Source organism: Salvelinus fontinalis, chromosome 7 (assembly GCF_029448725.1).
Source record: "Salvelinus fontinalis isolate EN_2023a chromosome 7, ASM2944872v1, whole genome shotgun sequence".
Classification (NCBI taxonomy): domain Eukaryota; kingdom Metazoa; phylum Chordata; class Actinopteri; order Salmoniformes; family Salmonidae; genus Salvelinus; species Salvelinus fontinalis.
The window spans coordinates 17,929,256-17,953,100 of NC_074671.1; the positions used below are offsets into that span (position 1 = coordinate 17,929,256).

A 23,845-nucleotide genomic window follows, 5' to 3' on the forward strand; every position below is an offset into this window, starting at 1 on the left:
CGGAGATGGTGGGGACTTGTCTGTCTGCTCTAAAATTGGCGAGCACAGTTCAAATGTTCAAGTCGCGTGATATCTTGACTGTGTGACTAGTCTCTTCAGCCAACGCTTTAGCTAACGTTAGTCAGTCGGTAACAGAAAATGGAAGACGTTTTCTTACTGAAAGAGTCAGTTTTGTCTTTTCTAGACAGAAGTGGAGCTCTTCTTCAACTTGCCGAAGACTGCAAACCATTCAACGGTAAATTTTAAGGGGCAGTGGTAGGCTAGCTAGCGAGAGCTTTCGGTCAGTGTTAGCTAGCTAGCTAATGGGATTGTGTGACTCCTGAGGAAAGGGTAACCTAGGCAACCCTGTACCCACTTGGAGGATGTGGTGAGACGCAGTCCTTCATAGATGACAGCAAACTGTTAAATAACTGATCTGGTTATGTAAATTGTTAGAGTTGACTTTATAATAGCTAAATCAATCACCCAATTACCTATTCCAATCAGACATCCAGCGAAATGAGGCTGTGTATCGGTTCTGTATCCGTGTGAACCCTTCAGACCTAATCGAACTGGATCCTAGATTGGGTGACTGTGTTCTCAATGACCCCCTCAAAGCTACAGCACTGTTTCAATCTGTAAGTCCAAAACATCTCCCATTTACATTACCCCTTATTCAAACCTTGAATTTTGAACATACTGGTATTAGTTTTTTTGTCACTCTTTCAGGTTTGTTTTCTGTCAATAAAGACACTCTCCCTCATAGAGAAAATCCACACAGAAAGTCAGGTGAATGTGATCCTGAAGTTTACACACCTACCTCCGTTCCCTGAGTACACCTTGGACCTCTGTGAGTTTCCCTGTGGTTATAGCCCCATGAGGCCTGTTGCCATGGAGGGCTTGGCCATCGCAATGACTAGGGTCTCCAAGTATACTCAGGGAGCCAGGTTTCTCTGTTCTGAGGAGGACTGTCCCTGCTCAACAGGTAGGCCTGATTACAAGTAACCTATTTCTGTTTTCATAACATCACAGTAATGCCATTTACAAAACAATTTCAAATTCTGTAATATGATGTTATCCTCAGGGTTCCATCACATCAGAGTGCATGCACCCGGAGCCACTGAGTCAGCCACAGTGAGGAGTGACTTCAGCTGCCTGCTCTGCTCCTCTCACCTCAAAGAGGACATCAAGTTCCGCGTCCTGGGGGGTGAGAATGTCCCTAAATGATACCTGATGAAGTAGCCTCACATGCCATGCTTACATGTAGCTCGTCATTTCTTACTAGCTCTGATTTTACAGACAGCTACTTTATTGAAGAAAATGTACTTGAATGTGATAGTGCATCCATCTTAAGGTAACTAGGTGAGACAAAGTGTAAGATGCTCTGGATAAGAGCATCTGCTAAATGACTGACCTTTGTAATGTAAATGTTCTTGTAAGTATAATGTGGTTTGGAAACAGACAAACAGCTTGTAGAGCTGATCCATGTTAAAGCACTGGATGTCCTGAAAGTCCATCCTCCCAGTGCCCTCAGGTACCAGTCTGTCACCCTGTTTCTCAGAGGTAAGCTCACATAATAATGATAACTTTGCCCAAACGTTTTTTAATGTTCACATATTGCAAGTCAAGATTTCGTTTTTAATAGATTTGACTTCGATATCTCCTTAGAAAAGTAACTTAGAAGTTTGTTAGGAATTTTCTCTTCCTTTTCCATGACAAATGTAATTTGAGTCAAAATCCAGTGGGGGAAGAGTTAAAATAGAGGTTTGAGTAGCCAGCCACACAGTAGTGCCCCTGGGTGAGATATTAGGTGTTCCTGTGCCCTCCAATAACATTGTCCAGCCATTACCCCTGAGAGAGCAGTGATTCTCAGTGCCAGTATTAGCATATTCTGTTGACCTAGTCTTCTGGAGGAATTCAACACAGCTGGCTCACGTTACTAAACATATATGTTAATAAGTGTAAGAAACACTCATTAGTTGGGTCGCCCAACGCACACACAGTGAGATCTTTGTTCCAAGGGCCTGGTTCCTGTGTTGCTCTTGGCAGGGGTGTGTTAGGTGCCTTGCATGTTCCTCAAATAATTAGGAAACAGCAGGACAGAACCGGACAACCCCTCTGAGTGTTATGGTTCTGGTTCCCTCACAATGTTGTAGATGAGCTGTGTAACTCCATGAGGATTGGACGTCTGTACAGGGTGCTGGGCATACCGGCCCATGTCCACCAGTGGCCCAACGTCACCTGGAGTGTGGAGGCCAATAGCGTTCAACCGTGGGAGCCTGAATGTAAGGACCTATATGCATGCTTACAATGGTACAGATCAGCTTACAAACTATGAAATAATGTAGTAACCAAAAGTGTAAAACAAATCTAAATATATTTTATGAGATCCTATTCATAATCTATAGATCTGATTTTCAGCTACTCTGAGAAAGCCATTCATAAGGAACATGCATGTGCGTGTGTGAGGACTGTGACCTCTGACTTGCTTATATCAGAACACTGTACAGTACCAGTCAAAAGTTTGGACAAACCTACTCATTCCAGTTTTTTTTGTGACCTATTTTCTACATTGTAGAATAATAGTGAAGACATAAAAACTATGAAATAATGTAGTAACCAAAAGTGTAAAACAAATCTAAATATATTTTATGAGATTCTTCAAATAGCCACCCTTTGCCTTGATGACAGCATTGCACACACTTGGCATTCTCTCACCCAGCTTCATGAGGTAGTCACCTGGAATGCATTTCAATTAAATTGTTAAGTTAATTTGTGGCATTTTTTTCCTTAATGAGTTTGAGCCAATCAGTTGTGTTGTGACATGGGAGGGTTGGTATACAGAAGATAGCCCTATATTTGGTAAAAGACCAAGTCCATATTATGGCAAGAACAGCTCAAATAAGCAAAGAGAAATGACAGTCCACCATTATCTCAAGACATGAAGGTCAGTCAATCCAGAAAATGTTTATTCAAGTGCAGTCGTAAAAACCATTAAGCGATATGAAAGAACTGGCTCTCATGAGCACCGCCACAGGAAAGGGAGACCCAGAGTTACATCTGCTGCAGAGGATAAGTTCATTAGAGTTAGCAGCCTCAGAAATTGCAGCCCAAATAAATGCTTCAAAGTTCAAGTAACAGACACATCAACAGCAACTCTTCAGAGGAGACTGTTTGAAACTGGCCTTCGTGGTCGAATTGCTGCAAAGAAACCACTACTAAAGGACATTAATAAGAATAATAGACTTGCTTGGGCCAAGAAACACGAACAATGGACATTAGACCGGTGGAAATCTGTCCTTTGGCTCCAAATTGGGAATTTTTAGTTCCAACCGCTGTGTCTTTGTGAGACTCAGAGTAGGTGAACGGATGATTTCAGCATGTGGTTCCCACCGTGAAGCATGGAGGTGTGATGGTGCTTTGCTGGTGACACTGTCAGCGATTTATTTATAATTCAAGGCACACTTAACCAGCATGGCTACCACAGCATTCGGCAGCAATACTCCATCCCATCTGGTTTGCGTTTAGTGGTACTATCATTTGTTTTTCAACAGGACAATGAACCAAAACACTTCCAGGCTGTGTAAGGGCTATTTGTCCAAGGAGATTGGAGTGCTGCATCAGATGACCTGGCCTCCACAATCACCCGACCTCAACCCAATTGAGATGGTTTGGACCACAGAGTGAAAGAAAAGCAGCCAACAAGTGCTCAGAATATGTGGGAACTCCAAGACTGTTAGAAAAGCATTCCAGGTGAAGCTGGTTGAGAGAATGCCAAGAGTGTGCAAAGGATGGCTACTTTGAAGAATCTAAAATAAAATATATTATGATTTGATTTCATAGTTTTGATGTCGTCTTCACTAATATTCAACAATGTAGAAAATAGTACAAATAAATTAAAACTCTTGAATGTGTAGGTGTCCAAACTTTTGACTGGTACTGTATATTCAATGACAACACCTCACAGTCCAGTAGATTCACTCCACCCCGCTTCTTTTCCTTCAACCACACCCCCAGACACTGGCACCATCAGCTCTAACTTCCAGGCCCTGTTGACGGCAACAGCCTGTTCCCCCTGGAGGTTCTCTGCCATTGTGGCTAACACGTTTGGCTCCCCTGTGGTTCCCCCGGGCTTGTACAGCACTCTGAAGCTGGGCCTGCTGCTCAGCCTGGTCCAGGGCCGGGAGGACAACCCAGACTCACTGCACTGCCTGGACCTGCTAGCCCTGACTACTGACACACTCATACTGGACAGGTCCTGCATTATAATCCTTTAGTCAGATAGTCAATTAATCAATCTCTGAATCAGTGAATCAATCAACCAAGTTCTTAGGAAGCACAATACAATGACCAAAACAATAACACTACTACAGTAAAATTGTACTATGCCCATATTCAAGTCAACAGCATAAATAAATAGTTGAGAGCCAGCCTCCGTTACCCCCCGTCTTAGGCTGATGATGTACAGCCTGGGTCTGGCTGGCCGTGGGGTGAGACACCCTGCGACAGGGGAGATGTTTGCCTCTCTTTCTCGTGATGAACACGGAGCGGGCACGGCTAACATCCATGCTGGCTCCGCCCTGCTGGCCACTGGGGGCGTCTGCATGCTCGGGGACCTGGGCCACCACAGGAAGGATAAGATGGACGCCCTTCAGTCAGGTACAGAGCCCTGCTTACCTTGTAGCCTGGAGCCAGTCTGATACAGCTGTAGCTAATGTGTTGTCTTGTCAAAGCAATGCAACAACAAAGAAACATTATGGCATCTCCTGTGACACAAAGTATAGAGTAGGTTATTTGAGTGTATAACCCAAGGGACTGGTTGCACACTGGGCCTTTGCCTTCTATCCACCCCCAACAGTTAGTTCACCTTTGACCACTCTCCTTCCCCAACCAGCTCTGGAGAGTCGGACAGTGTCTGTGATCATCCCAGGGAAGAAGTATGGAGAGGATGCTGACCAGCAGATCTCCTTCCCTGTCCAGTGCAGCTTCTGGGCCTTGGCAGACTCCACAGCTCCCTCAAACAAGACCACCAGGACTGACAGTACAGTGCTGGGAACAGTGGTGGGTCATAGTTGTTTAATTTACATTACCATTCAAATTTATTGGACTACTGCACTTGATAAATGTGTGCCCCCGATGTGTCCCCATTGGGTTGTTGTCTGATATGGTGATTCTGCAACAATGCTATTCCATTTGAGCTTAGCAGTTTGAAACCCTTTCTCCTACCACACAATGCCAATAGCACTGGCAAATATGTTCCCAAAATGTCAAATCTCTGAACCAGCCAATTGTCTGTTTAGGCGTATGCTTTATGTAGGCAAAGCAGGAAGGGGAGACAATTTACTCTCTTCAGAGGAAGTAGTTAATTGTCCCACTCATCGAACAGGCTCCCGCCCAAACAAACGCTTTCAGGTTCTCCTCCACTTTGGCCTCAGTGCAAATTCAGGATGGACAAGAAACAGTACTCTAGTACTTCCATGTTAAGGTAGTAGGTCAAAGTATTTTTACAAAATTAGCTACCAGCCACATAAAAATATGTTATCCATTGTGTGTGTAGGACATGGGCCCGGTCCCTGCCCAGTTGGCTGAGGCCTTTGGTTTGGTGATCCTGTGTCGGGAGGCAGGGGGAAAGCAGGCTCTGCTAGCCCAGACGGTGCACACGCTCAGGCAGGCAGTGCAGCCCGGAGAGCCCCTCTACCCATCCTGCATGCAGTTCACCACACAGGACTATCAGGAGGTAAACCACACAATACTGTACACACTATGAAATTATGATTTTCACCTTTTCATGTAATTTATGGCACACACAAAATACATCCGCACACTTTTAGATGCTTTGTGACAGACAACATTATGACTTACCATTGTGCTCTCTTCCTTCCCCTAGCTTCTGGCCCACACCCAGAGGATCCAGACAGAGCTGAGCCCTGGGGCAGAGATGATGATACATGGCTATTACATGGCCAGCAGAAGGGTCCGCTCAGACTCGGGCCATGGTGCAAAGGTGTCTGTGGCCTCCATCAAGCTACTGTAAGGGCCCACCACATGCTGAGGGTTATTCATTTTTTTATTTTATTTCACCTTTATTTAACCAGGTAGGCTAGTTGAGAACAAGTTCTCATTTGCAACTGCGACCTGGCCAAGATAAAGCATAGCAGTGTGAACAGACAACAACACAGAGTTACACATGGAGTAAACAATAAACAAGTCAATAACATGGTAGAAAAAAGAGAATCTATAAACAATGTGTGCAAAAGGCATGAGGTAGGCAATAAATCGAATAATTACAATTTAGCAGATTAACACTGGAGTGATAAATCATCAGATGATCATGTGCAAGAAGAGATACTGGTGTGCAAAAGAGCAGAAAAGTAAATAAATAAAAGCAGTATGGGGGTGAGGTAGGTAAATTGGGTGGGTAGTTTACAGATGGACTATGTACAGCTGCAGCGATCGGTTAGCTGCTCGGATAGCAGATTTTTAAAGTTGTTGAGGGAGATAAGTCTCCAACTTCAGAGATTTTTGCAATTCGTTCCAGTCGCAGGCAGCAGAGAACTGGAAGGAAAGGCGTCCAAATTAGGTTTTGGCTTTAGGGATGATCAGTGAGATACACCTGCTGGAGCGCGTGCTACGGGTGGGTGTAGCCATCGTGACCAGTGAACTGAGATAAGGCGGTACTTTACCTAGCATAGCCTTGTAGATGACCTGGAGCCAGTGGGTCTGACGACAAAACATGTAGCGAGGGCCAGCCGACTAGGGCATACAGGTCGCAGTGGTGGGTCGTATAAGGTGCTTTAGTAACAAAACGGATGGCACTGTGATAAACTGCATCCAGTTTGCTGAGTAGAGTATTGGAAGCTATTTTGTAGATGACATCGCCGAAGTCGAGGATCGGTAGGATAGTCAGTTTTACTAGGGTAAGTTTGGCGGCGTGAGTGAAGGAGGCTTTGTTCCGGAATAGAAAGCCGACTCTAGATTTGATTTTGGATTGGAGATGTTTGATATGAGTCTGGAAGGAGAGTTTGCAGTCTAGCCAGACACCTAGGTACTTATAGATGTCCACATATTCTAGGTCGGAACCGTCCAGGGTGGTGATGCTAGTCGGGCGTGCGGGTGCAGGCAGCGAATGGTTGAAAAGCATGCATTTGGTTTTACTAGCGTTTAAGAGCAGTTGGAGGCCACGGAAGGAGTGTTGTATGGCATTGAAGCTCGTTTGGAGGTTAGATAGCACAGTGTCCAGGGAAGGGCCGGAAGTATACAGAATGGTGTCGTCTGCGTAGAGGTGGATCAGGGAATCGCCCGCAGCAAGAGCAACATCATTGATGTATACAGAGAAAAGAGTCGGCCCGAGAATTGAACCCTGTGGTAACCCCATAGAGACTGCCAGAGGACCGGACAACATGCCCTCCGATTTGACACACTGAACTCTGTCTGCAAAGTAGTTGGTGAACCAGGCAAGGCAGTCATTAGAAAAACCGAGGCTATTGAGTCTGCCGATAAGAATATGGTGATTGACAGAGTCGAAAGCCTTGGCCAGGTCGATGAAGACGGCTGCACAGTAATGCCTTTTATCGATGGCGGTTATGATATCGTTTAGTACCTTGAGCGTGGCTGAGGTGCACCCGTGACCGGCTCGGAAACCGGATTGCACAGCGGAGAAGGTACGGTGGGATTCGAGATGGTCAGTGATCTGTTTGTTGACTTGGCTTTCGAAGACTTTAGCTAGGCAGGGCAGGATGGATATAGGTCTGTAACAGTTTGGGTCCAGGGTGTCTCCCCCTTTGAAGAGGGGGATGACAGCGGCAGCTTTCCAATCCTTGGGGATCTCAGATGATACGAAGGAGAGGTTGAACAGGCTGGTAATAGGGGGTGCGACAATGGCGGCGGACAGTTTCAGAAATAGGGGGTCCAGATTGTCAAGCCCAGCTGATTTGTATGGGTCCAGGTTTTCCAGCTCTTTCAGAACATCTGTTATCTGGATATGGGTAAAGGAGAAGCTGGGGAGGCTTGGGCGAGTAGCAGCGGGGGGGGGCGGGGCTGTTGGCCAAGGTTGGAGTCGCCAGGTGGAAGGCATGGCCAGCCATTGAGAAATGTTTGTTGAAGTTTGATTATCACGGACTTATCAGTGGTGACCGTGTTATCTAGCCTCAGTGCAGTGGGCAGCTGGGAGGAGGTGCTCTTGTTTTCCATGGACTTTACAGTATCCCAGAACTTTTTGGAGTTAGAGCTACAGGATGCAAATTTCTGCTTGAAAAAGCTGGCCTTTGCTTTCCTGACTGACTGCGTGTATTGGTTCCTCACTTCCCTGAACAGTTGCATATCGCGGGGGCTCTTCGATGCTATTGCAGTTCGCCACAGGATGTTTTTGTGCTGGTCGAGGGCAGTCAGGTCTGGAGTGAACCAAGGGCTATATCTGTTCTTGGTTCTGCATTTTTTGAACGGAGCATGCTTGTCTAATATGGTGAGGAAGTAACTTTTAAAGAATGACCAGGCATCCTCAACTGACGGGATGACGTCTATCCTTCCAGGGTACCCGGGCCAGGTCGATTAGAAAGGCCTGCTCGCAGAAGTGTTTTAGGGAGCGTTTGACAGTGATGAGGGGTGGTCGTTTGACCGTGGACCCGTGGCGGATACAGGCAATGAGGCAGTGATCGCTGAGATCTTGATTGAAGACAGCAGAGGTGTATTTGGAGGGCAAGTTGGTCAGAATAATATTAGGGTGCCCATGTTTACAGATTTAGGGTTGTACCTGGTGGGTTCCTTGATGATTCGTGTGAGATTGAGGGCATCAAGCTTAGATTGTAGGACTGCCGGGGTGTTAAGCATATCCCAGTTTAGGTCACCTAACAGAACAAACTCTGAAGCTAGATGGGGAGCGATCAATTCACAGCTGGGAGCTGAGGGGGGTCGGTAGCAGGCGGCAACAGTGAGAGACTTATTTCTGGAGAGATTAATTTAAAAAAAAAACTGTTTGGGCATAGACTTGGAAAGTATGACAGAACTTTGCAGGCTATCTCTGCAGTAGATTGCAACTCCTCCCCCTTTGGCAGTTCTATCTTGACGGAAAGTGTTATAGTTGGGTATGGAAATCTCAGAGTTTTTGGTGGCCTTCCTAAGCCAGGATTCAGACACGGCAAGGACATCAGGGTTGGCAGAGTGTGCTAAAGCGGTGAGTAAGGCAAACTTAGTGAGGAGGCTTCTGATGTTGACATGCATGAGGCCAAGGCTTTTTCGATCACAGAAGTCAACAAATGAGGGTGACTGGGGACATGCAGGGCCTGGGTTTACCTCTACATCACCCGAGGAACAGAGGAGTAGTAGGATGAGGGTGCGGCTAAAGGCTATCAAAACTGGTCGCCTAGAGCGTTGGGGACAAGGAATAAAAGGAGCAGATTTATGGGCGTGGTAGAATAGATTCTGGGCATAATGTGCAGACCAGGGTATGGTGGGGCACGGATACAGCGGAGGCAAGCCCAGGCACTGGGTGATGATAAGAGAGGTTGTATCTCTGGACATGCTGGTCTCAATGGGTGAGGTCACCGCATGTGTGGGGGGTGGGACAAAGGAGGTATCAGAGATACGGAGAGTGGAACTACGGGGTCCATTGCAAACCAAAACAATGATAACTAGCCTGAACAACAGTATGCAAGGCATATTGATATTTGAGAGAGACATACAATAAGGCATAACGTGATTGCAGGTCATGATTGGGAGAGCTAGCTAAAACAACAGGTGAGATAACAGCAGCTAGTCAGCTAACACAGCAACAGAAGGTAAAAATGGCAACGACTGGGCAGAGAGGGTCGGATTAACTACACACAGATCCTGAGTTAAGGCACAGAGCCGACAGATAAAACACAAATAAACAGAATGGAGTACCATGAATTAATGGACAGTCAAGCAGGCATCAGCTATGTAGCCAAGTGATCATAGTTTCCAGGGGGCAGCCGTAGATGGAGCAGTGAGGCCTCCACTAAGCTAGCACGCGTTTAAAGTTAGTAGCCCGGGGGGTGGTCTGCTCAGACGGAGGGGGTCTGCTCAGACGGAGGCCGGTTGAGGGCACGTCTGCAGACCAGACGTGGTCGTGTCGACAGAGAATCCAAGCCGGATAGCGATGGCGAAAAAGAGGTTGTGAATTGTAGAATTGTGTTTGCTAACTGGTGCTAGCTTCCTGGCTGCGCTAGCTGCAAGATAAGCTAGCAGTTAGCAGACCGGGGCAGGCAAGTTAGCCTTTGGTGGACGTCACGATGGGGGGGGGGGGGTCTGTTTTTGCCTCTTCGTGCGGTGACGTCGATAGACCTGTCGTGGAATTAGTAGGGTTCCAGGTAGCTCTAGGTAGTTAACAGGCCTAGTAGGTTAGCAGAATGGGCCTTCAGCGGGCGTCACGCCTGAGGGGCCTGTTGGAGTCCTCGGGCAGATTATGTCGGTATTCCAGTCGTAGAGGTTCGGCGGGGTTCCGTGCTCCGTACCGGCAGTAAAGGGGTCCGGATATTGTAGCCCAGGAGTGGGCTTCAGTGGTAGCACAGGAGCCCTAGCCGGGCTAGCTTCAGGCTAATTGGTGCTTGCTCCGGGATGGAAACGCTAGCCAGGAGTGGTCACCCGGGATTGTGGTTAGCTAGTTGCGAAGATCCAGATGAAAATGTTCAGAGTTTGCGGTAGGAATCCGGGGATATGGAGAGAAATAGGTCCGTTATGCTCTGGTTTTAGTCACGTTGTTCGCACTAGCGAGAGCTTTCCGAGCTAAAGGTTAGCTGATGACCGCTAGCAATGGTTTGCTAACTGATAGCTGGTAGGCAGTTAGCTGGCTATCTTCAGTAGATGGATTCCAGATCAGAAGTAAATAGAAATACTTTAGAAAAAAGCAGATCCACGCCACATTGGGTGAGGCGGGTTGCAGGAGAGTATTTAGAAGTTGAGGTTTAAGAAAGTATTTTTAAAAGATATGCGAAGAAAAATATGTAAAAAGATATATACAAGGGACACGACAGGACAAAGACGTCTACACTGCTACGCCATCTTAGAGTTGTTACATTAATAAAGAAATACCATGCTTAATAATTATACACATCACCCTTTTACTTATTGTAATGTTTAACAATGTGTAAGTGAGAAATCTCTTCAAATTCTCAGGGCACCTGCAGCATCTTGTGTTTTAGAAGGATTCTCTGTAATGTCATATTTCTCCACAAGGTGGAGCGCAATTCATTTACAGAACCTATAAATGGGTGCCTGGGTCTAGACTATTTTTCGTGTAGTTTGGGAAATATTTTCAGTGGTATTAGATTGTATAAAAATAAACCCAATTTCATCAGTGGCACTATATAGATAAAACGCTCATCACTCAGAACTAACAGACAGGTTTTTCCATATCTGATGGTGTATTTCATTGCCCGATTTTGCACAGTATCATTCTTAATGCTTATTGTACATTGCCAGTTGGTAACAGTACCATTACTCAGTAAATTCTGCTTAGCTAAAAATAAACATTTGTTTACTTCTACAAAATGTCCCTATGGAGACAGTATAATTGTTTCTTCCAGGATCTCCCTGGCCGAGGCCCACAGTAAGCTGTGTCTGAGAAGCACAGTGCTGGAGGAGGATGCAGTGATCGCTGTGTTGCTGTGTGAAAACTCCATCACTCTCAGACATGGTATGACACACAGGACCGAAGGCCACGTCAGCAGCCAAACTCATAGATCCCATTTGCTGCCATGTTGAAATCACCTAACTTCACACATCCTGGCTAACAAACCCCTCCAGACTCAGCACCATTGTCACTGTCCAACCTTTTGTCTAGGGATTATGGTTCCATAGCCAGCTGCAGCCCCCCCCCCCAAAAAAAAATAGTGCACCAAGTCTTTAATACTCCTGTATATGGTGAGAAAAATACAATCAGCAGAGCGGGGTGAAGAATCCCCCAAATACAAAACATCTTCCCGCAGCCATGCCCAGGTCTTGCTTTAATGTCAGTGAGTAGAGACTAGGGAATCCAACCTTGTCAGGGGATGATTTCTACAGGGGCCATCTATAGTCAAATCACATTTTTATCAGTCACGTGCAGATGTTATTGCAAGAGTATCCTGGTCACGATCTTCTTTGCTCTAGTAATAGCAGTCAGTGTGGACTGCAGTCTAGATGTTCCCTGATAGTTGGTCTGGGGACTGCGCCCTCTACCTACAGGAGCCTCAGCGCTCGTTATCCCACCCGACGCAGCATTTCCCTGTGACCTGTGTGACCTGGAAGCTCTCCACAGGAGAGACCTTATCCTGGAGCAGCTCCAACAGAGCATCCTGCACTTTGTCTACGCCTACGCACCCGGGGCCGCCAGTTACATCACCGAGGAGGAATAGGACCACAGCTAAGTAAAAGGATGCTTCTATTTTTACATATCCAATTGAATTCCAATGGTGAAATGAGCTACTCAGAAGAATATAAAACGTAACGTGTTGATCCCAGAAATGTTCCATACGCACAAAAAGCTTCACATTGAGCATTTCTCCTCTGCCAAGATAATCCTGACAGGTGTAGCATGATTACAGGTGCACCTTGTGCTGGGACAATTTTAAATAATGCAGCTGTCACAACATAATGCCAAAAATCTCAGGTTGAGGGAGAGTGGAATTGGCATGCTTTGCTGACTGCAGGAATGTCCACCAGAGTATTGAATGAGAATTTGACAGTTCATCCGACCGGCCTCACCTGCGATAAGCCACCCAGACAGCTGATAAAACTAATTCTGACGGTGGGCCTATTCCCTCCCAGGCCAACCCATGGCCACGCACCTGCACAGTCAAGTGAAATCCATGAATTGTAACAGTCATTTTCAGTATAGTTCATGAAATGTAATTTCACAGTTATTCAATGTAGGCAGAAAAAAAAATGCGATTAATGTACCATAAAATATTTTATTTCATAACAAGACAATAAAATCTGATTAAAAACAAACATTTAACTTAAAATTTAAGCAGGGGAGTCAGACCAAGGTTGTGCTTTTTTGACAGGCAAGAAAGTTGCAAATAGGGTGATAGTTTAGGTCTCCGGGTCACATTTGAAGATTACCTGCACCGCTTTCCAAACCTTGTGAATTGTCAATGAATAGAAGCATTCGGTTAAATAAATTACCATTGTCTGAGATTAGCCAGCAACCTAAAACTACTTTCTACCATCGAGGGGTAAATTAGCAGAAATGTCAGAAAAGGCATCACAATCCCATTAAAAATGAATGTTCATGGGTAGAAAAATCTTAGTTGACACCTCACAACACAGGAAATAACTCCCCTACTGCAGGTCTAACAACCCTGCATGATGAAATAAGTAGTCTCAAACCTTAAGTCAGGGATTGCAGGTTTAATGATTGAAGGTAGACCCTGCAAAATGCTGCTGCCACGAGGTGCACCGCAGATATTGAGCTAAGCGAGATGCTCACGCTTCAACACTCTTAGTTGTGGAAATTGACCCACTATCCCCTTTACTCTCTGCATCTATACCATATCGCTGCGTTGCGTCTACCTATAATTATCAATTAGTTCAGTATGTCACAGCATCCCAATTTAGTCAGACCAGGAAAACAGCAAAAGTGAGAAGTCATCACAACTCCAGTAGAAGACTGAAGGAAAACAATTGGCTATTTTTAGCCCTCACACTCACCATAGGGTTGAGATTTAAGTCTTCATATTCCACATACTGGATCATCAAACGCAATCTAGGAGAGAAGAACAGTCTATTAGCATGACTATCATTTGATTGTAGATAGGCAAAATATGCAAGCAATTATACTGTAGTTCAGGAAGTCACATTCTCAGCATCCCAATTTAGTCTGATGGGTAAACGGCAAAACGTAGAACTCATCACAACTCCAGTTTCGTGCACATTTGCCGATCAAAGACACGTTTGGCCCTCAGATTTATTTAAAAAATAAAAAACATTTTATTTTACTCACCACAGGGCAAGATTTACACCAGTCTTCAATATACATCCTGGCCCATTAACTCTACGAAAAAACAGAACCTTATTAAAATGATAATTTGATAGACAATGTAAAATATAACTCAGAATACAGGTAGTTCAGTTAGTCACATTGTCAGCACCCCAATAATGGTCTGATGGGTAAACGGCAAAAATGGTAACTCATCACAACATTAACCGAAGGGAAAACAGATTTCAAACAGGCCACTCAAGTGGGCTGGTTGTATACTAGTTGGTTAATGCCAGTGGAAAAGAGAAGGTATAGGCCTAACTCACCATAAACTCATTGCACGAAGGGCAGAGTGTATGCAGGTTTTCACTGCTCCCTGTACTCGATTGATGAGTTAAGGCAGGGGTGTCAAAGTCAAATGGACGGAGGGCCAAATAAAAAATTTAGCTACAAGCCGAGGGCCGGACTGTTCGAATGTTCATTTAAAAATGTTTAAATGACGCATATAGTCTAGTGAACCTAATTGAACCTACTGAAAACCTAACAAATATATTCCAATATGATCAGATAAATAAAGCAATATTTTCTTATGGCTCTGTCAGTAATCTTTAATTTTCAACAGACACAAAAGACAAATTTCCTTTATATAAAAATCCCCATAACATGAACATTAAATGAAAGAAACCGGTATTCAAGGCACCATCAGTAGCCTATATTTTCTATTTTAGCAAAAGTGGGCTAAATTTACTTCAAAGAAAAAAACAATAATAGCAATTTTCTATCATCCACTCAACTGAAATATTTTTAAAATATAAATTGGATTGAAATACAATAAAATAAAGTGCAAAAATCTATTAATCAAAAACAACACTTTGTTTAAGGAGAAGTAACATGCAGTGAAAACAAATATTAAACTTTAACTTTTAAACTTGAACTGAGTAAAAACTCTAAATATGTGATTGCACAGTAATGTTCACTTGTTTGAGGTTGAGGGTGATACTTGGTGGTGTCCCATCTTTCATCAATGTTCATCAATGTTCGGGGTAAGGCTCTGAGCTGAGGAAATCCTCAGAATTGAGTGGAGGTGTTCAGCAGTAAGTCGACTTCTGTGTGATGTTTTGTTCAGGTTCATCAAAGAAAACAGTTGTTCACACAGGTATGTGCTGCCAAACATAGACAACGTTTGAGCAGCCTGGATGCGCAGCTGGGGCATTGTGTCGGGGAGGAAACGGGCGAACTCCGCAGCACCCACTGCCGCATATTTTGCCCTCAGTGCATCATTGCATTGGAGGTCAATCAACTCCATTTGGAGGTTTGGTGGTGAGCTTTCCACGTCAACAGCAAATGGGTTACCGAGCAGTTCCAACCTGCTTTTTTGTGCTTCAAAGTCAGCAAATCGGCGTCGAAAGTCAGCGGCAAGCATACCTATTTTATCAGCCAACTGTGCGCTCGGGAACGCACTGGTAGAGAGCTTCTCTTTCATGGTCTGGCAGCTGGGAAAGTGGCTCAAATTTTCTTTCCGCATCTGCGTCTCCCACAGAGTCAGTTTGGTTTTAAATGCCTTCACTGTACTGTACATATCAGAGATGACATGATCCCGACCCTGCAGCTGCAAGTTCATTGCATTCAGATGACTCGTAATGTCACACAGAAAAGCCATTTCACACAGAAACATTTCGTCTCGGAGTTGTGTTGTGTCTTTCCCTTTGCTGTCCAAGAACAGACAAATCTCCTCACGAAGCTCGAAACATCTTTGAAGCACCTTTCCCTGGCTTAGCCATCGCACCTCTGTGTGATAAGGCAAATCACCATGCTCCGTTTCTAACTCCGTCAGAAATGCCTTGAACTGGCGGTGATTCAAACCTTTGGCTCTGATAAAGTTAACTGTGCGCGTGATGATGCTCATTACATGCTCCATTTTCAAGGCTTTACCGCACAACGCTTCCTGGTGTATGATACAATGATAAGCTGTCAGCTCACCTGTCGCGTTTTCCTCTTGCATCTTTTCCCGTATCTTCGCCACCAGTCCGCTCCTGTGTCCACACATCGCAGGTGCTCCGTCGGTTGTCAAACCCACGAGTTTTTCCCAAGGCAGCTCCATCTCATTTACACATCTTGACACCTCTTCATACAAATCATGCCCCGTAGTTGTGCCATGCATAGGACGTAAAGCCAAAAACTCCTCTGTCACGCTTAGGCTGGAGTCCACTCCGCGGATGAAAATTGACAACTGGGCAATGTCAGAAATGTCGGTGCTCTCATCCACAGCCAAGGAATATGCAATGAAATCTTTTCCCTTTTTCACAAGCTGCTCTTTTAGATTGATGGACAACTGGTCTACTCTCTCGGCAATGGTGTTTCTGCTCAGACTCACATTTAAAAAGAGTTGCCTTTTTTCTGGGCAAACTTCGTCACAAACTTTAATCATGCAGTTTTTGATGAAATCCCCCTCCGTAAATGGCCGGGCTGATTTAGCGATCTCTTCTGCCAAAATAAAACTGGCCTTGACAGCAGCCTGGCCTTGTGATTTGGCTTTTTGAACAGAGCCTGTCGAGATTTGAGGCCTCGGTTTTAATTCCTCTGCCTTTTGTAGCCTTTGTTCCATGTCCATATTCTTGTTTTTGTCCGCGTGTTTCGTTTCATAATGTCGTCTCAGATTATACTCTTTCAGTACCGCCACACTTTCTCCACACAGAAGACACACAGGTTTTCCAGCTACCTCCGTGAACATATACTCCGACTCCCACCTTGTTTGAAACCCCCGGTTCTCAGTGTCCACCTTCCGTTTTGCCATTTTTGATGGGTATCTGAAAGTTAATTTTACTGTGATGCTGACGACTGCTGTGCCAATAAATATTGAAATGAAGCAGCCTACTGCTCGGTGCGTCACCGTTGCATTGTGGGAAATGTAGTATTGGTGCGTGTAAAAGATCTGCGGGCTGCCGGCTTGCTGCGGTCTGCGGGCCGGTTCTAATAATAAATCAAGATCATCCCAGGGGCCGTAAAAAACCTTCTCGCGGGCCGGATGTGGCCCGCGGGCCTTGACTCTGACATATGTGTCTTATAGCATCTTCAGTACCCTGCCAGCCAATCAAATCTGTGGGAGAAAAACATTGTTATACTGATGATCGTTGGTCTCCAATCGAGAGGTTGTGGGTTGAAATTGTATTATTTAGATAAAATAATGCTGGTGGTTCAGTTAGTCACAGTCTCAACACCCCAATTTAGTCAGATGGGTAAACGGCAAATGTGTGAAGTCATCATAATACCAGCAGAACAACCAACTAGCAGAGCATAGCTTATAGTTAGGAATGAACTCACCTCAGTACACTACTGGAATAGCCAGCACCATCTGTCCCCAAAAGACAAACCTGTGAAAAAAACTGAAAATGAACTTTGCGCCAAAAATAATAAATCAAATTTGACTGACAGTTGTGGTATGGTCAGTGTTGTGATTATACTGGTAGTTCAGTTAGTCTCAGTTACCCAATTTAGTCAGATGGGTAAACGGCAAAAATAATATTCTAGGCTTTTTATTAAACTTTTGTTTAAGAATGGACGACTCACTCCAGTACAACAAAAGATGTATGCGTGTCTGGAACCTTCCAAGTCCATGAAACCTGAAGTGAAATTCCTACTGCTGTATATTTAAAAACACCTTTGTCACAAATCAGCCTACACGGCTGTGAGTTTGCCAAATTCACGTTTCAGCTAATTCTGGGATTCAGATAGCATACAACTCTACTGCTCAGATATTCAAAGATATTAAAAGAGCCACATTCAGATCTATGGGAAGCTACTGAACGTTGAAAAAGTCTGAGTGACATCCAAAAATAGTACTCCCAAGTAATTGCCATGTAACTGGTGTGGCACTATTGGTTTTTATCTTGCGTGGATAAGCTGTACTGAAGGAATAGCCAATGCACTCAGAACACAACTAGACAGCTAAAATGAGTAATGAACTTAGGGTCAGGGGGCACATTTAACACAGCTTGGGAGTACTGCACAATGAAAGCCCACACTGCAGCCTTTCCAAGGAAGGTTCAACAGCAGATCACGACCTTAACCAAGACGTTACTCCTTTGAGACGTCCAAAGTCGAGATTCCTCAAGGAAGTCATTGCGAAGACAATTAACAGACCACCGGGGTATCGATGATCGGTGACCAGAGCAGGTGTGCAGTAACCTAACTAACAATAGGGGCCGAAATGGCAAAGGGGCAATTTATCATCGGATCTGGGACAAGCAGCTGACAGTATGATTTATTACAATACTGCTGGGACATTTAGGACCAAATACCCCGTTCGATGAGTCATGATTTATTTTTGACTATGGCCCCATTCCATTCACACATGATACTAAGATCCAAAAGTAAAACGTCAATTTATTTTGGTAAAATGGTCCATAGTACGATTGCCAACAGCCCACATGCACCGACAAAAGTGCCTCAAATGTCTGCGGTATGCACCAATGAGCATAAACATGGGGTGAGTGGTTAATTAGCAAACAAAATGAATGATTATTAAATAATGAGTTGCACCCTTTGCCAGACAATATCCATACATTACCAGTCTCTCGCTTACCCTAGCGCTAACCACATTATGGCCACGCCAGTCTGCCAACTCACGTGGTCAGTGGCATTGATTCGTGGCCCTCCAAGGAAACTTTTCTTAATAACCTAGTCAATACAATTGCATCATTGAAACGGGAAGATTATATTACATAAAACGACGTAAATTATTTCGAACCCATTTTTAGAGGGAAGGATATAATCCTTATTTTGATGGCGGAAACGTTACATTCAGGTTAGCTAACATGCTAGTGCTCTGGTATTTTATATAGCCAGATAAAACACCAATTTGCATTATTATTGAATAAAACCAACTGCCTAATGTTATTAGCCACCTACCTGTTGACTGAACGGGGAATTCAACAAGTTATTGCTCATAAAAATAATATTGGTGCGAGCGCATACAAACTCCATGTGTCCTCCTTCGTTGTTCTTCCAGAAAGAAAGATTAGACTTCCTGCTTCATCGTTATTGGCATGCGCAGTCTGAGCTCACATCACGAAGGCAACTACCAAAAACACACTACAAGGTTTTACCTATTATTATGAGGCAGCTAATAGGTCTATCTTATAACTTTTGAAAACGGTGTTTTAATTGTATTTGTGTTTTGGCAATTTTGCATTTGAATTAAAGGTCCAATGCAGCCGTTTTGATCTCATTATCAAATCATTTCTGGGTAACAATTCACGTTAAGTACCTTAATGTGGGTTTTCAATTAACATTTTCAAAAAGATGGCTTAGCAAAGATCAATTTCTCAAACAAATTGTTTTTCTAAGACTGTCTGGGAGTGGTCTGAGTAGGGAGGGGAAAGGTGAAAAAAAAGCTGTTATTGGCAGAGAGGTTTGGAACTCTCTTTCTTATTGGTCTATTAACTGTCAACAGGCAGGCCAAAACTCCATCCCACCAAAACAGGCAGAAATGTCAGGCAGTCTTTTCAAACAGCTCTTACACTAAAAGGGCATTATCATCGTAGTCTGGAAATACACACTCAGTGGCCAGTTTATTAGACACACCACCCCGTTCATGAAAACGGTTCGCTCCTACAGCCAGTGAGTCACATGGCCGTGGCTTGCTTTATAAAGCAGGCAGACAGGCATGTGGTTACTGCTTCGATTAAATATTAGAATGGGCAAAACGAGTGACCTAAGCAACTTCAAGTGTGGTATGATCGTCGGTGCCAGGCATGCTGGTTCCAGTATCTAAGAAACGGGCGGCCCCCTGGGCTTGTCATACATGGCAGTGTCTAGGGTTTACAGAATCGTACAAGCTCACAGGCGGGCCACAAACAGGCAAATAACGGCGCAGTACGACAGTGGTGTGCAGAACGGCATCTCGGTGCACACAACTCATCGTTCCTTTTCACGGATGGACTATTGCAGCAGACAACCACCCCGGGTTCCACTCCTATCAGCTAAAAACCTGAAGAAGCGGCTCCAGTGGGAACGCGATCACCAACACTGGACAATTGAGGAGTGGAAAAACATTGCCTAGTCCGATTAATCCCGGTTCCTGTTGCGTCATGCTGAAGGCAGTCAGGATTTGGTGTAAACAGCATGAAACCATGGCCCCATCCTGCCTAGTGTCATCGGTACAGGCTGGTGGCAGTGGTGTAGTGGTGTGGGGGATGTTTTCCTCACACAAGTTAGGTCCCATGACACCAATTGTAGAAAATTGTACCTTGATACCAAACGTCTGAATGTTTCTGACACCTTGTAGAATCCATTCCCCTGAATAATTCAGGCTGTTCTGGAGGCAAAGGGGGTCCAACCTATATAAATGTAACATGCAACAATTCCAATGATTTTACTGAGTTACAGTTCTTCTCCTTCTTCTTGAGTTTGCAAGAAAGGCATTTCACTGTACTTGTGCATGTGACATTAACTTGAAATCAGTCAATTGAAGTAAATCTATGGATTTCACATGATTTGGCAGGGACGCAGCCATGGGAGGGCATAGGCCAATCAGAATGACTTTTCCCCACTAAAGGGCTTTATTACAGACAGAAATACTCCTCAGTTTCATCAGCTGTCCGGGTGGCTGTTCTCAGACAATCCTGCAGGTGAAGAAACTGAATGTGGAGGTCCTGGGCTGGCGTGGTTACACATGGTCTGTGGTTGTACATACTGCCAAATTCTCTAAAATGACATTGGAGGCGGTTTATGGTAGAGAAATTAACATTACATTCTCTGGCAACAGTTCTGGTGGACATTCCTGCAGTCTACATGCCAATTGCACGCTCCCTCAAAACTTGAGACATCTGTGGCATTGTGTTGTGACAACTGCATTAAAAAAAAAGTCCAAGCACAAGGTGCACCTGTGTAATGTGCATGCTGTTTAATCAGCTTCTTGATATGCCACTTCTGTCAGGTGGATAGATTATCTTGGCAAAAGAGAAACGCTCACTAACAGGGATGTAAACAAATTGGTGCACAAAATTTGAGAGGAATATACTTTTTGTGCGTATGAAAATTTTCTGGGATCTTTTATTTCAGCTCATGAAACATGGGGCCAACACTTTACATGTTGTGTTTATATTTTTGTTTAGTATAGATGGGTGTACCTAATAAATTGGCCACTGAATGTATTTAAAACACAGGGAAATCAATTGTTTTTCTGCACTGGGCCTTTAAAACCATAACTATCAGTTTTTCTTTGAATATTATGCTAAGTCTCCAATTTGCACATTTCAGCAGTGTAACAGTGTCTGAGTAGCCTACATAAAAGTGCACTTTCTAAATTGATCTCTGACCATTCGATTTAAACTTCATAAAGCTAGAATTATCTCAAAAGTTATGCTATAGTTTAACGGGATAGTTTGGGATTTTGGCAATGAGGCCCTTTATCGATTTCCCACACTAGCTGTTCCCATAGACTTTCAGTAGTTAGCAATTGCGCTAACGGTAGTTGGCAGCTTACTTAAAACTGAACACAGAGACATAAAAATTATATCCAGTTCATCTGACTCTCGGGAAGTAGATATATATTTTTTAATTAATTGCACAAAATCCGAACTTTCCCTTTAATAGAAGTGGCCTCTTGCCGAGTTCAAAACAACTGGGAGGTCAAATCATGACTTCAGTGCTCTTCAGGTCGGGAAGTCCGAGCTCTAGAAGAGGCCCGACTTCCCGAGTTGGAATTCGGAGTTAGATGACGTTCAAATCGATTTCTCAGTCAGAGCTAGTTGTTTTTCCGAGTTCCCAGTTGTTTTGAACACACTGATAGTCGGAATTCAGAGATTTCCGAGTTCCCAGTTCCCATTGTTTTGAACACGGCATCTAGACACACTATACACCACACTGAAAGAGTCACTACCATTTTGAATAGGCTAGGGCCTATAATACATTCCACAATATGTGCCTTGAAATACATTAACATTTATTGTAATGAGGAGTTTGTTGTGGTTGCAAAATTGTGCATTTGTGTAAAATATATATCTGACTGCACATACATGAAAAAAAATGGCATATTTCCAAAGAATGTCAACTCATAATTCCCTTTTAAGGCAAATAATAAAATGGAATCCCTCTTGATTGTTTTAAGAGATAAATCTTGTCTTAAATTACAGAACATGATTATTTAGGCCACTTAGAACAAATACATCTCAGTAAACTTATTTACAACCAATGGAGTGGGAGACATGTCTTATTTCTAAAGTCATTATCAAAATACACATTTACAAACATTTACGTAATAAAAAAAGATGAAGATTCTCCTACCATTGTTGAGATTCTGACAGATCACTTCACATGACAGATGTTAAGTTATTCACACATGCATTTAGTGCAAATGTTCATTACATCAGACACGGAATTTCTAAAAAGTATACACACGTTAATATCTCCAACATGCACAGAACAGCAGAAAGCAGAGCAGAAACACAGCATGGCCAAAATAAGAGCAACAATATTCAGGCTTTCTCAGATTTTATATACATAATCACATAATATATTAATTTACAATGTGTTCCTACTATTGAAAGAGTCGTGACTGTCTCCTTTACATGAAAATACTGAAGTCAAAAGCAGACTTCAGTTGTTTGATAAATAAAAATAATAAGCACTGTCAGACGACGAATCTGCTGTCCATTTCATAAGTCCTCATGGGTGGATTTAGCTGAAAGAGTCTTACTAATTAATGGTCGTCTGAATTAGAAGTCCCTTATGCAGTGGATACATTTATGTCTGCGAGGTCGACGATGATGCGCCTTGATTTTCTGTCTGTTTTGAATTGTTCAGAAACTGACCGCTGGCGCCGACGTATAACCTGGATCGCATTGGCCACTTCTGTTAAGATAAAAAGATAACACATTACTTAGGGAGTGCAATTAACTGATTTCAATGCACCTGAAAATATAATTAATACGTTTATTTTAAGTCATTCTTCAGTTGAACACACATACAGTAAGCAAGATATTAATTTAAATGTTTAATTTTACACAATTTATGGTGCAAATTACCAATAATAGCCATTCCTCTCTGTATAATTGTATTAAACATAATAGTTTACTACTTTACTACCTACTCATTTTAAAGATCTGTGTAATATAAAAAGTTGTGCAATGATGGCTAAATGCATTTTATGCATGCATGATTGATAATTGTTAGCCAACTATTTTTATTATTATCATGTTTTTTTTCTATCATGTGGTTTATCGAATAGAGCTGAGACACGATTATCACACACTTTGTCAGGTCAGTTTCAAATGGAATTTCGATATCAATTCAACGTCAAAATGTATTGAGCCTACTTACTTTCACAGGGTGCAGGTAACCTTCACCTTTCAGCGAGTGTAAGGCCTCTGTTTGTCTATTGCTCTCTCCCTCCTCCATCCCCTCCTCTTGCAAGGTCCGAGTCAGATGGGCAATATACGTGGTGGCCAAAATCAACACGTCGAGCTTGGACAGTTTTGTGTCCGGTGGCACCGACGGAAGAGTCCTCTGTAGCTCCAGGAATGCGCTTCTCAGGGTCTGCACTCGACTCCTCTCCCGTGCTGCGTTGGCCGCTGCCGGTCGCCCTCTGCCACCGAGCCCACCGGCCTGGACCACCCTGGAGTGCTGCAGGGCCTCCGGACGTCGACTGTCGGTGGTCAGCATGTCAGGACTGGGGCTGGAGCTGGGGCTAGATGTGGGACTCTCATCCATAACTGTCACTGGGCCATTTCCACTATCCATGCGGATCGTCTGTCTTCCAACCATATAGGGAGCACTTATAAACCTGACGGGTAACATATGTATTGTTGATGAATGTACATTTTCACTTGCCTATTAATTACATAAACAAACTGAAAATGCCAAGACTGTAATTGAAACAAAAACAGTTCTGTATTTTATAATAAGCCTACAGAAATAGTACAAGTTTATGTAGGTATATTGACCAGTGTG

The 23,845-nt window shown here is 43.8% G+C and overlaps 3 protein-coding genes across 4 annotated transcripts; 1 reads left to right on the plus strand and 2 right to left on the minus strand.

The window, feature by feature from the left end:
• The first annotated feature begins 25 nt into the window (after positions 1 to 25).
• Positions 26 to 23,488, plus strand: mcmdc2 (minichromosome maintenance domain containing 2). Its single transcript, XM_055928523.1, has 14 exons — positions 26 to 235; positions 487 to 617; positions 709 to 964; positions 1,064 to 1,186; positions 1,441 to 1,542; positions 2,136 to 2,264; positions 3,997 to 4,234; positions 4,433 to 4,638; positions 4,874 to 5,040; positions 5,537 to 5,716; positions 5,867 to 6,009; positions 11,520 to 11,629; positions 12,160 to 12,341; positions 23,310 to 23,488. The coding sequence occupies exons 1-13, from the start codon at positions 139 to 141 to the stop codon at positions 12,327 to 12,329; spliced, it is 2,052 nt and encodes a 683-aa protein (XP_055784498.1). The 5' UTR covers positions 26 to 138; the 3' UTR covers positions 12,330 to 12,341; positions 23,310 to 23,488.
• On the minus strand, positions 12,869 to 18,927 carry LOC129859133 (general transcription factor II-I repeat domain-containing protein 2-like). 2 transcript variants are annotated; one of them, XR_008760129.1, is made up of 5 exons: positions 18,803 to 18,927; positions 17,216 to 17,265; positions 15,875 to 16,991; positions 13,919 to 13,969; positions 12,869 to 13,681 (listed from the first exon to the last, which is right to left on the minus strand). XR_008760129.1 is itself a non-coding variant. In XM_055928522.1 (3 exons), the coding sequence occupies exons 1-2, from the start codon at positions 16,686 to 16,688 to the stop codon at positions 13,944 to 13,946; spliced, it is 840 nt and encodes a 279-aa protein (XP_055784497.1). In that variant the 5' UTR covers positions 16,689 to 16,953; the 3' UTR covers positions 12,869 to 13,681; positions 13,919 to 13,943. The 2 variants fall into 2 exon arrangements, 1 of the variants encoding a protein (XP_055784497.1); XM_055928522.1 differs by lacking the exons at positions 17,216 to 17,265; positions 18,803 to 18,927 and having other exon boundaries at positions 15,875 to 16,953.
• On the minus strand, positions 20,530 to 23,692 carry LOC129859132 (transcription factor 24-like). Its single transcript, XM_055928521.1, has 2 exons — positions 23,216 to 23,692; positions 20,530 to 22,747 (listed from the first exon to the last, which is right to left on the minus strand). Exons 1-2 carry the CDS (start codon positions 23,690 to 23,692, stop codon positions 22,640 to 22,642), a joined length of 585 nt encoding a protein of 194 aa, XP_055784496.1. The 3' UTR covers positions 20,530 to 22,639.
• Positions 23,693 to 23,845: the final 153 nt, after the last annotated feature.